The sequence below is a fragment of the Drosophila gunungcola genome (genome assembly GCF_025200985.1).
Source record: "Drosophila gunungcola strain Sukarami chromosome 2R unlocalized genomic scaffold, Dgunungcola_SK_2 000011F, whole genome shotgun sequence".
NCBI classification, from domain to species: Eukaryota; Metazoa; Arthropoda; class Insecta; order Diptera; family Drosophilidae; genus Drosophila; species Drosophila gunungcola.
This window is the reverse complement of record NW_026453169.1, coordinates 1,862,834-1,874,207: the sequence shown is the minus strand read 5'-3', so window position 1 is coordinate 1,874,207 and position 11,374 is coordinate 1,862,834. Positions and strand designations below refer to the sequence as shown.

Genomic DNA, 11,374 nt, shown 5'->3' with positions numbered 1-11,374 from the left:
AAACCACCTTAAATAAATAAAACTATTTGTTTTCCACAGTTAGGCGCAATCTAAATTTGAATTTGAACATGATGGGCATCATTGTTTTTCTTTTATGTTATCGATAACTATCGATAATGCATTATGGTTTATGCATAGTATTTAGTATTTTACAGTAGTGTGGATACACAACAAGTAACGATATTTTACATTCAAATACTTTACACAAGTTCTTACACCTTGAGAGATTTTTAAAATTATTTCGTAATATATATAAATATTACAATTGAATATAAGCTTTGTTAGTATTGTTTAGATTTGAAATGCAAAATATTACCATTTGCGCTCATATTTATTTATCATTCATAGTCATTAGGTAATAAAAAAAACATTTTAAAATCAGTTTTATGAGCAAGTATTATAATAACTACTTAAAATCTATTTTAAATAAAAGTTTGAACTTTAAAACAAACAATGCTTTAATTTATTTAAACTATTCAATCGACAGTCTAGATTATTTTTATTAGTTATTTATATTATACTACAAATCATTAAAGTAACAGAATAGTCGAGTACCAACGACAATGTAAGCAAGCCCGCCTTAAAACGCGAGTACAGAGGACCAAGAATACAACTTCGGTTTTTCATAATAAAGATTTATTCGAATAAGGTAATACCCCAAGTAAATTACAAGAGCACCATTAATACTCTCAAAATATTCTAACTTGAATTTAATTTTTGAAATTTGAATAGCCGGCTAACGAAGAAACGCAAAAAATATTGAATATATATACACTGTTTTACATACTGTAAAAGATAAATGCTAGCAGTATATACCAGACTGAGTATAATTTTGTTGGTATACCTTTCCTGGCACACTACTTTTTTAAAGTATTGCGCAACGGGCACACTAGGCTAATCTAGCTTCACATTTTTAAATTCAAACTGCAGCTTGGCTTCTTCGATCGCAAAACTCGATCAGGTTTTCGGAGAATTGACTCAAATCTCAGCAACACTCGACTTAAAAATTGTAAATTACTACAATTCGGACAACAAATTATATATCCAAATTAAAAACAGCGTTCATTTCATAAGAAACGCGATCAAAGAACAAAAAAGAGATAGAATAGTCAAGCGTCTGATCTTTGTGTAATACTTGTGTCTGTACAAATAAAAAGAATTAATCAAAATGGTGGGCACAACACTTAAAATGCGTGGCGACGAGGTGAGTTTTTCCTGAAATTATAAGTTTAACCAAATTGGTTATAATGATCGTAAAAGAGTTCTAAAAGTAGCGGGCTCATCGAGACGCCATTGCAGCGTGGGCACGAATAGAGAGACGAAAAGGAAAGGGAGAAAGAGAGTGTCTAGAGAGGGGGTGAAAAAGTGCCGTTTGTCCTAGACCAGTGTTGTTGGGCTTGCAATTTCTTCAGTCACATTTTGGCGCAATTTTCTAGTCTCGGTACTTGTACCGCTAATTATTACGCTCTACTCCTTGTTTTTGCATAAATCAAAAAAGAGATTAATCTTGCGGTATTTTTTTTTCATAAAATGGCCGTCGCGATAAAGTGCATTAGATGATGGTGAAGACGTATTTCAATACCGATTTATTGTGGATATGTAATAATATTGATGCTTCCATATAATTAAATAAAAATACAATAATTAAATATGATAAAAAAAAGATGTAATAATATGGAAAAGATGTAATAATATCCTGGTCATCTCCAAATTAAAAAAAAAGCAAAGAAAAGATATTTCACAAATTCTCTTTAAAAAATGTGTTTTCCCAAACTTTGATTTAAAAAATCTACTTAGGTTTTTGGATGAGTCGCAAATTCTTATGCCAGTTTTCTCGGGAGAAAAATATAATACAATATTGTTTTAAAACCCAATCTTTTTGTTTGTTATCATCTGTGGACAATTTAAATACTTACTTTATTATTCTAATCACTTAATGTTATTTTCAGAACGCTTCGGAGAATTTCAAACAAGTGCAACTGAAGAAATTGACAGTGCCTTCACAGGAGGCTACAACAAAACGCGCTGCTTTGGGAGATTTGCAAAATCGCGGCTTAAATCGGCCTATTGCTGCGAAAGACGCGGTTCAGAAAGAGTAAGCAACAAGCGCATTTCTAAACCCTACGTTCCCCATCATATGTGCCTTACTTTTGTTAGCCCCAAGGATCTCAAGCTCACAGAAGCCCTTCGCAATGCCAAGGCTCGAGTGGATACCCACTGGAAAAAGGCCCAGGAAAACACCAATAATGGCAATACCGCCGCTCCACCCAAAGAAGGGGGCGTTTCGGCATTTTTGCGCGCTAATTCGGTGCGCAATCGCGTTCCGACCAAGACGACTGTGGAACCCACTAAGCGTAAGTAACACAAACTAGTTCACACAATACGAAAATGTTGGAAACAATGTTAATTATTTTCCGTTAAAAGAAAGCTATTTGGGTTTATTTTAACATTAATAATTATGCATTTATTTAATCACTTTCCAAAAATTTATGAAAAGTAATATGGATTAAATTAACGACGAATTCTTTGAAACAAATAAAATAATCCATTTCCGTTAAAAGCTAACGTCATTTTTATAAGCAAGTATTATAATAATTATATTTATATATTAACGGTGCTATTACTTTACTATTTAAACAAAAGCATGGACAAACAAACGCTTAAATTTATTTACTTTATCCAATTGACACTCTAGATTATTTTTATTAATTATTTATATTATTCTTCAAATCCTTAAAGTAACAGCAAAGTCGAGTACCAACGAGAATGTAAACGAGCCCGCCTTAAAACGCGAGGACAGCAACCTGTCCAAGAAATCACTGACCAAGCTGAGAGCTGCATTAGCCAAACCCGCGATGGGGGTTTCCGGAATTCGTCGGGAACCGGTGGCTGTGGCTCGGAAAGAGCCGGAGACCAAGAAGGAAGTAGTGGAGAATAAGAAGGCAGTGTCGGAAGCCAAGAAAGAAGTGACCAGGATGCCTCTCATTAAGTCCAGCAGTGTCATCGCTGCAACCACCTCAACGATGCCAACCACCATGTCTCTTTCCAGCAAGCGATTGGCTGGGATCGAGGACATCGATGCCAATGACAAGGAGAACCTGGTGCTGGTCTCCGAATATGTGAACGACATCTACGACTATTTGTACCAGGTGGAACAGCAACAACCCATACACAAGGATCACCTGGCCGGGCAGAAGGAGGTGTCTCACAAGATGCGATCCGTGCTGATCGATTGGATTAACGAAGTCCACTTGCAGTTTCACCTGGCTCCAGAAACATTCCAGCTAGCGGTGGCCATTATCGATCGTTATCTGCAAGTGGTTAAGGACACCAAGCGCACATATTTGCAATTGGTGGGAGTGACTGCTCTCTTTATAGCCACCAAGTACGAGGAGCTGTTTCCGCCGGCCATCGGGGATTTTGTTTTCATCACGGACGATACGTACACAGCTCGGCAGATCCGTCAAATGGAGCTGCAGATCTTCAAAGCCATCGACTGCAATCTGTCGCGTCCGCTGCCGATTCATTTCCTGCGGCGTTACTCGAAGGCTGCCGGCGCGGAGGATGAGCACCATGCCATGTCCAAATACTTAATAGAGCTAGCTTCTGTGGATTACGATATGGCTTCCTATAGGCCATCGGAGGTATGTCCTGACATATTGTTTAAGGCAAGCACAAGGCTACGACCTTAAGACAGGTCGAGAATAAATAAACCGATCATTATTAGCAACCAGTATTATCTATTTTTTTAGATAAGTAAATTTACTAAATTCTTAAATAACTAAACGAAAATGTACTTCTAAATTGTACTCTTCCTTTGCAGATTGCAGCTGCTTCGCTATTCCTGTCGCTGCACTTGCTCAATGGTAACTATCGGGCTGGGACAGGATTCAACGACCGCCACTGGACTCCCACTTTGACCTACTATTCGCGTTATTCGGCTGCCCATTTGCGACCCATTACACGGCTAATTGCGAAGCTGGCCCGGGATGCTCCCCAGGCCAAACTGAAGGCCATCTACAACAAGTACCAGGGCAGCAAGTTCCAGAAGATTGCCCTGCGAACGGAGCTAAGCGGTGCCCTGATTGACTCTATCGTGGGCCAGAGTCAATGGAAGTAGTTGGGCGGAGAGAAAGACCATGGATTACATAGTTTAGTTTAATTTGTTTTCATTTTTTAAATTTTTAGCGTATTCAATGTTCTGTTCGTTTTGTGTTCGTTACAAAATGCGTATAAACCCGTATATGTATGTATATCAATCGCGTCATCATTATCATGACCATCATAAGCTATCAAGTCGTGCTGGAGTCCCGCTTCCAAAAGCTGGCTCCGGCTGCTTTGCCCCTGAAGCAATAGTTTCCCGCGAGCTGGCCGCTGGGAGTGAGTTGACCGGATTAAACTGGAGCCCGCCTGCTCCTCCCACTGGGACATCTCCTCAGTGAGGAGCGAGCGGCGGAGCGGTGGACACCGAGAGAGAGTGGGCAACGAGTTCATTTGCTGGCCGAACACATCGGCGTTGTCTCTCCAAGAACTATATATTTTATCAGCACTATTTTAACTTGTATTTAATATTTAGCATCGATGGGAATTTGTTCGTCCTAATACACAGGACAAATAAAAAATGTGCAAAAATATTTTCATATCTCCCAAAAATTATATGAGACTTAGATTATTTGTAATTTATATAATGTATTCCACACATTCATACAAAAATGCACCTTAAACTAGTTGTATTGTTTACTTTAATATAAGCAAAGATCAGAAGGGTTTTATCCAATCTTGATGTTTCTGAAAGTGTCTGAACAAATATATAACAAATAAAGTTTTGAGTACTTTTATGCAAATGTGTTAAAAGGTTTTTTCGGGAATGGAATGGAATATATAAGGAATTTCAAAATGGTGTCTAATGGTTTTTAAACAAAGGGATTTAATAGATTTAAAATGGATAAATCTTTTTGAAGTCAACAAATTTTAGCCGAACTGGACTCGAGATTATTTACTGAAATTGGTCTTACTTGTACATTTTAAGAGTTCTTATGAGATTGCTGCCAAAATTTTGGGTAAATGGTGTTTGCCATTGGCTTAGTCCTAATGATATTTCTTTTGTTTTCAATACAATTTAGAGGTATGTATGTATTATTTGTTTAAGATAAAGTTTTGCTTATATTGGTTTTTGATTTATTAATTTCAGAAATTTACTACTTGTATATTTTTTTGACAGCTGCTGAGTGTGAGAAATAATCCACACCCCGAAAAAAAAATCAGGGACCAGACCAAAAATTAATATAAAGACCTTTGCCAAGGACAAAGTTGTGTTCTTTTGTCCTGCATTCTTATCAATCCTGAATACACAAAACACACGGCTATACCAGACACTCATACATGCACATAACCAGCACCCTGAGGAAAGGTCACCTTCCCGATCGCAGGTCAGTTACTTCTTCTCCGAGTCTCTTCCTCCTGTTTGTCATTTTCACGTTTCTCTTTTCTGTTCTGTGTTCCCTGTTCCATGGAACAGTAATTGCCGAGCACATTTCTCGCACATGGCTGTATGTGTGTGCCGATGTATGACTTTCGTGTGTGTGGGTGTCTATCTCACTTTTCTCTTGTAAAGTGCTTTTTCGATACAGTGAACTAAAAAGAACAAGGGTTTTTATACTTTAAAACTACTTACGGGTACACATTAAGCATGTATGCATTTTGTAATCAACTAATGTGTTAACAACAATATATTTGCTATTTATTTTTGCTTTATTTTAGATGGAATTTTTTATAATGTCTATATTTCTAGGAATCACCGTATGAAATTGTACAATATATTGTTTTGTAGCAAAAAGTTAGATAACTGATAATTAAATCAAAAGAATATATTTTCCTATTACTGTTAACTATGACTCTTTCAAATTTATTACAAAAAAAAAAATTATATTGTCACCCAAAAATGTTAATAACTGTAGAGTTGTTCGTCTCTACGCGTGCCCACTGTATTTGGCCTGTTGTGTTTGCTGTGCGCCTGTTCGAAATTTAAGTTTGACGGTTTTATGGCTCTCATTAATTTTTGTTTACGGTCAAACAAATGTTATAAAAAGAAAGTAATTTTTCTTGCCGCCCCCCTGCTCCACACTTTTGGCATATTTTATGTTGGCTGCCAGTGGCAATGGGCGTCATAAAAACTTCAGGCCGTATAAATCGGGTTTACAGTTTTTGGGTCTTGGGCCGCTGTTTTTTTGGGATTTCTTGCTTTCGTTTCTGGCTTGCTGTTAACGAAATATGCACAGCACGAACCACTCGCATGTCCTTTATTTCATGGTGCTCCTTGGGGTGCAGCTAGTCGCTCAGGTAGCTCGGTAAGGGTGGTTTATTCGCACAGGGATCAGGGGGTTACGCTTATGCAAAAGGACGAGGTGAGAGGACATCTGCCCGTCGGCTGGCGGATCAGCTGAGCGCAGGGACCAGAATTAGTTCTGGAAATCCCTGCCGGCAATGGGATTTTTTTTAAAACCAGGACTACCTAAGGTCTTAATTATTGATTACCAAAACATTTGAAAAACTTGCCTTTGAAAATCTGGTATGGACCGTAGTGAAAATATTTTAAGTAAAGTAAGATTAGTATTGTTTATTTAATATCTATTATGTTAGGTGTTATAACTATACCCGGGCGCATTAAGCTTAAATAAAATCTTTAATGTTTCGAAATTTTGGTAAGTTAAATAATTAAACAAGAAGGAAAGCAAACTCCAACAGGCCGATGCTAATAGACTCATGCGGCTATTAAAATATTCTATAAAGCAACTATTTTTCGATTAAAGTATTATATGCTGTCTAATTCTTAACAAATTAAACCGTATTTTTAAAATACTTAACAATCACTATATCTGGAAGAAGTTTAAAACAGAAAAGTTCTAATTTTTTAAACCCGGTATATTGTCTTCGTTTGCTGCACGCTCTAAGCTTCTATGGCTATGCAGTTCGACAGATGGCGCCACCTAAACATCGATTGTTTTTTAGGGTTAATACTTAGGTTGACTGAGTAACGGGTATTTAATAGTCGGGGAACTCAACTATACCATTCTTTCTGTTTTTTAATTATTTTTTTGGTTTTTACTAAAACGAATTCGTATAGAAATGTTTAAAGTGTACCTATTAATAATGATTGTGTATCTTATATAGTTGTCCGATCCGGCTCATTCCGACTTATAGACTTCCTGCAATAGAAAGTCTTTTGGAAAAGTTTCAGAATGGGTAGTAACAGCTGGTCGCTTTGGCAATTCAATTCTTAATTTCATAAAAAGGAAAGTGTGACTAATATCAGTTCTTACAACACATTTAATTGAATTGGATTATTAATAAAAAATAGGAGAATTTTTTTGATTCCCAGCTAAGAAAAAACATATAGCTCGTGTAGAGTATAATTTAGTATCGTTTTTAATTCATCATCGTTTCACAATCATCCTCAGACAGTATTTCGACTATTCTCGATTACAATATTTGAAATATTGATTACACTTTAAAGGTAGAAGAACAACGGGGGATTATCTATCGTTTAGGAGGCTGGAGGAACCGCACGGATATTTCGCTGAAATTCGAAACTGCATCTTGCAGGGAAGCGCTTTCCCGTCCGCCGCCTGCGCCTGCTCTCTCTCTCCCAAGATTTTGCGGCATGATGGCACAGGACCACGGAATAAAAGCGATCCCTACGAGATACGTAGGAGAACATGAATGTGCAAAAGAGTTTTCTCTTGTTTTTGTTGTATAATTTCTGTTTATCTTAAGCTTTAGGTTGTTATTTTTTCTTGTTGTTGGCGGCAGAGATGGCAGCATTATTCGAACCATCTACGATGTTAATTGCACGCAACTGCTTTACTTTTCTTCACTTTTGATGCTTAACCCTGGAAGGTGGACAAGAACTTGGACACAACGTCCTTCAGCTTGGCATCGGACGCCTCCGAGATACCACCCTCCTTGGCGATGGTGTCGAGCAGAGCCTGCTCGGAGGTCTTGATGTGCTGCAAGAACTCCTTCTCGAACTTGGTGATCTTGGCGGGATCCATCTTGTCAAGATGACCGCGCACACCGCAGTAGATGACAGCGACCTGGGATATTAGGTGAAGTATTAGAAGTGGTTCTTCAAACAGGGATTTCGTAAATGTCCGATATCCCTTCGCATACGCACCTGATCCTCAATGGCCATGGGCACGTACTGACCCTGCTTGAGCAGCTCAGTAAGGCGCACACCACGGTTCAGCAGCTGCTGGGTAGCGGCATCCAGATCGGAACCGAACTGGGCGAAAGCGGCGACCTCACGGTACTGGGCCAACTCCAGCTTCATGGAACCGGCCACCTGCTTCATGGCCTTGGTCTGGGCAGCGGAACCCACACGGGACACGGACAGACCGACGTTAATGGCAGGGCGAATACCCTTGTAGAACAGCTCAGTCTCCAAGAAGATCTGGCCATCGGTAATCGAGATGACGTTGGTTGGAATGTAGGCGGACACATCTCCAGCCTGGGTCTCGATCACGGGCAGGGCAGTCAGGGAGCCACCGCCCATGGCAGGGGACATCTTGGCGGCACGCTCCAGCAGACGCGAATGCAGGTAGAACACATCGCCGGGGTAGGCCTCACGACCTGGGGGACGACGCAGCAGCAGGGACATCTGACGGTAGGCCACAGCCTGCTTGGACAAATCATCGTAGATGATCAGGGCGTGCTTGCCCTTGTCGCGGAAGTACTCTCCCATGGCGCAGCCGGAGTAGGGAGCCAGGTACTGCAGGGGAGCAGCATCGGAGGCAGTGGCCGAAACGATCACGGTGTAGCCCATGGCGCCGGAGTCGGTCAGACGCTTTACGATCTGGGCGACGGTGGAACGCTTCTGGCCAATGGCGACGTAGATGCAGAACAGTTTCTTGGAGTCGTCCTGAGCCTCGTTGAAACGCTTCTGGTTGATGATGGTATCAATGGCCAGAGCGGTCTTACTGCAAATTGAATTTTAAATTGGTTGGTTAGCTAGAGTTGGTAAATTAATTTAATTATTAATAGTTTTCACTTTTAAGACATTTTTTGTTCGCATTTAATTTAAATGTAGTTAAGTTTTCTGTATAATGCAATTCCAGATAAATATTATAATACCACCTTCTAATAATATCGCTTAATCATTTAAAAAGACTACATTTGAATAAAAAAAATTAAGAATTTTTGGGCTTCAGTTGGTTTGAAATAAAAATCCGGCAATTCATTTCATATATGCGGATAGGTGGAACGTTTGTAAACTAATGAAGATTGTTAACTGTTGATCTAGATTATCTATCACACATTTATCGATTTTAATAAGAATTATAAAATTAAATGTCAATTTTAGTGTATGATGGCTTAAAACCCAGATTATTTTTAATTTTAATAAAAAAAATAAAGGGTGTAGAAGTTCTGATCTAGAAGATAAGTCTAGAGAAATGGTCAGATTTGGGTCTAATTGGGCAAGTCGTTTAGAAAATAAACACCTAAATTAATATCTTATTTTGGTGGAGAGGCCAAAGAAGCCGCTTGAAGTATATATTGATTTGGTTACATTTGAGGTGGCCTTACCCAGTCTGACGATCGCCAATGATCAGCTCACGCTGACCACGGCCGATGGGCACCAGAGAGTCGACGGCCTTGATGCCGGTCTGCATGGGCTCCCTCACGGACACACGGGGGATGATACCGGGGGCCTTGATGCCCACACGGAAACGGTCCTTGGTGTTGATGGCACCCTTGCCGTCAATGGCATTGCCGAGGGCATCCACGACGCGACCCAGCAGCTCATCACCGACGGGCACATCCACGATGGCACCGGTACGCTTGACGATATCGCCCTGCTTGATCAGCTTGTCGTTACCGAAGACCACCACACCGACGTTGTCGGGCTCCAAGTTGAGGGCCATGCCCTTCAGGCCCGAGGAGAACTCCACCATCTCATCGGCCTGGATGTTGTTCAGGCCGTAGACACGAGCGATACCGTCACCGATGCTCAGCACACGGCCGGTCTCCTCCAGATCCGCCTTGGGGGCGACGCCCAGGATGCGCTCCTCCAGGATGTTGGAGATCTCCGCGCTGCGCTGCGAGCTGGCCACATGGAATTTGCGGGCAGCAAGACTGGCGGCAGGGTAGGCGGCTTTGCAGGCGACCTGTGGAAAAAAAGATAATCTATTATTATGCGAGATTATGTAAGGTGGTTTGGGTAGGCCCGTAACGTTGGATAATCACAGGGTAGCAAATCTTCACCCCCTCACCCTAACTCCTTAGATCTAAAAACATAGTAAGCCCTGTCATAGGGTATCTGGCTGTCGGTTCGCCCCCACTTTGCATTCTATCCACCTTCACCACTTGCTTGACATCCGTTCCTAACCTCAAACTTTTCTTCCACCGCATCTCCCCCAACATCATAATTATGTAATCTGACCACAAAAAACAAAGTCTATATAGCACTTTTCACTCACTATTATTTGCTAAATAACCAATATATTACAAATATTTTTCCAATTCTCGGTCCTCACTGATTATGTAACCCCGAAAATCCACAGCGGCAGCTTTGTAATTTACCGCATTGCGTAACATTAAATTATTGGCCAAAAACCAGGAATCTCCAATATTATTTTTATATCGTGCTGCTACGGGCAATCATTATCCGTTTGTTGGTTAAAACTTTGAAGCAAAAGGAGGCACTTATTTTTGCAAATACCCCGTCGAATCGGTTATGTATGACATTTTTTAGCCAACTTTTTTCGGGCGTATTGTTGGTTGAATTTTGTGGTTAATACCTGAGTGGCAGCCTTGGGCAGGTTACGGGCGACCGAGGACGCCAGGCGTGCGGAAATAATCGACATTTTGTATGCTTTTTAACTTTTCGCCGCAGAAGTAATTGTACAATTCCTACACCAACTCCTCTCCACACTCGTAGTACTTTTCACAAGATGGTTGCTGTGCCGACGTTCGGTGTGGCAGTGCTGGTAAATGCTCGCAGGTTGCCCATATGCGCGTTGCGCAATGCAGCCACACCGGCGATAGTGATTACGGTCACCCTAAGTGATGACAACTTTTGCGATTTCTGGCTGAGCTTTTGCCAGTGCAATTATTTACATAATTCACTTGAATAATATTCTTAACTAATAAAAAATTTGTTGAGGGATTTTCAAAACATGTATGCTTAAAATTTACTTTAAAGCTTCGCTCAATTATTATTTCTGAAGACTTATTCGTTTTTTAGTGATACCAGAAATCGAATTTATATTATGTTACGTTTCTTAATTTTAAATGTTGAAGAAACAAACAAATTAGTTAACTAGTTATGTTAAGATTTGTGGGCACTAAAAGTTATGATATTTTAATTAAATTATGC

General features: G+C 40.0%; 2 protein-coding genes across 2 annotated transcripts; one reads left to right on the top strand and one right to left on the bottom strand.

Annotated features, from left to right (window-relative positions):
- Positions 1-880: 880 nt before the first annotated feature.
- Positions 881-4,844, top strand: LOC128255444 (G2/mitotic-specific cyclin-B). Its single transcript, XM_052985044.1, has 5 exons — positions 881-1,204; positions 1,950-2,095; positions 2,158-2,354; positions 2,740-3,644; positions 3,824-4,844. The coding sequence occupies exons 1-5, from the start codon at positions 1,169-1,171 to the stop codon at positions 4,118-4,120; spliced, it is 1,581 nt and encodes a 526-aa protein (XP_052841004.1). The 5' UTR covers positions 881-1,168; the 3' UTR covers positions 4,121-4,844.
- A 2,558-nt stretch (positions 4,845-7,402) lies between these two features.
- On the bottom strand, positions 7,403-10,989 carry LOC128255437 (ATP synthase subunit alpha, mitochondrial). Its single transcript, XM_052985033.1, has 4 exons — positions 10,797-10,989; positions 9,583-10,163; positions 8,174-8,975; positions 7,403-8,093 (listed from the first exon to the last, which is right to left on the bottom strand). Exons 1-4 carry the CDS (start codon positions 10,860-10,862, stop codon positions 7,884-7,886), a joined length of 1,659 nt encoding a protein of 552 aa, XP_052840993.1. The 5' UTR covers positions 10,863-10,989; the 3' UTR covers positions 7,403-7,883.
- Positions 10,990-11,374: the final 385 nt, after the last annotated feature.

Coding starts and splice junctions, on each gene's coding strand:
- LOC128255444 (XM_052985044.1), top strand. CDS start 1,169: ATGGTGGGCACAACACTTAAAATGCGTGGCGACGAG. Junction 1,205..1,949: donor TTAAAATGCGTGGCGACGAG/GTGAGTTTTTCC, acceptor TGTTATTTTCAG/AACGCTTCGGAGAATTTCAA. Junction 2,355..2,739: donor GACTGTGGAACCCACTAAGC/GTAAGTAACACA, acceptor AAATCCTTAAAG/TAACAGCAAAGTCGAGTACC.
- LOC128255437 (XM_052985033.1), bottom strand. CDS start 10,862: ATGTCGATTATTTCCGCACGCCTGGCGTCCTCGGTCGCCCGTAACCTG. Junction 10,164..10,796: donor TGCCCAAGGCTGCCACTCAG/GTATTAACCACA, acceptor TTTTTTCCACAG/GTCGCCTGCAAAGCCGCCTA. Junction 8,976..9,582: donor ATTGGCGATCGTCAGACTGG/GTAAGGCCACCT, acceptor TTCAATTTGCAG/TAAGACCGCTCTGGCCATTG.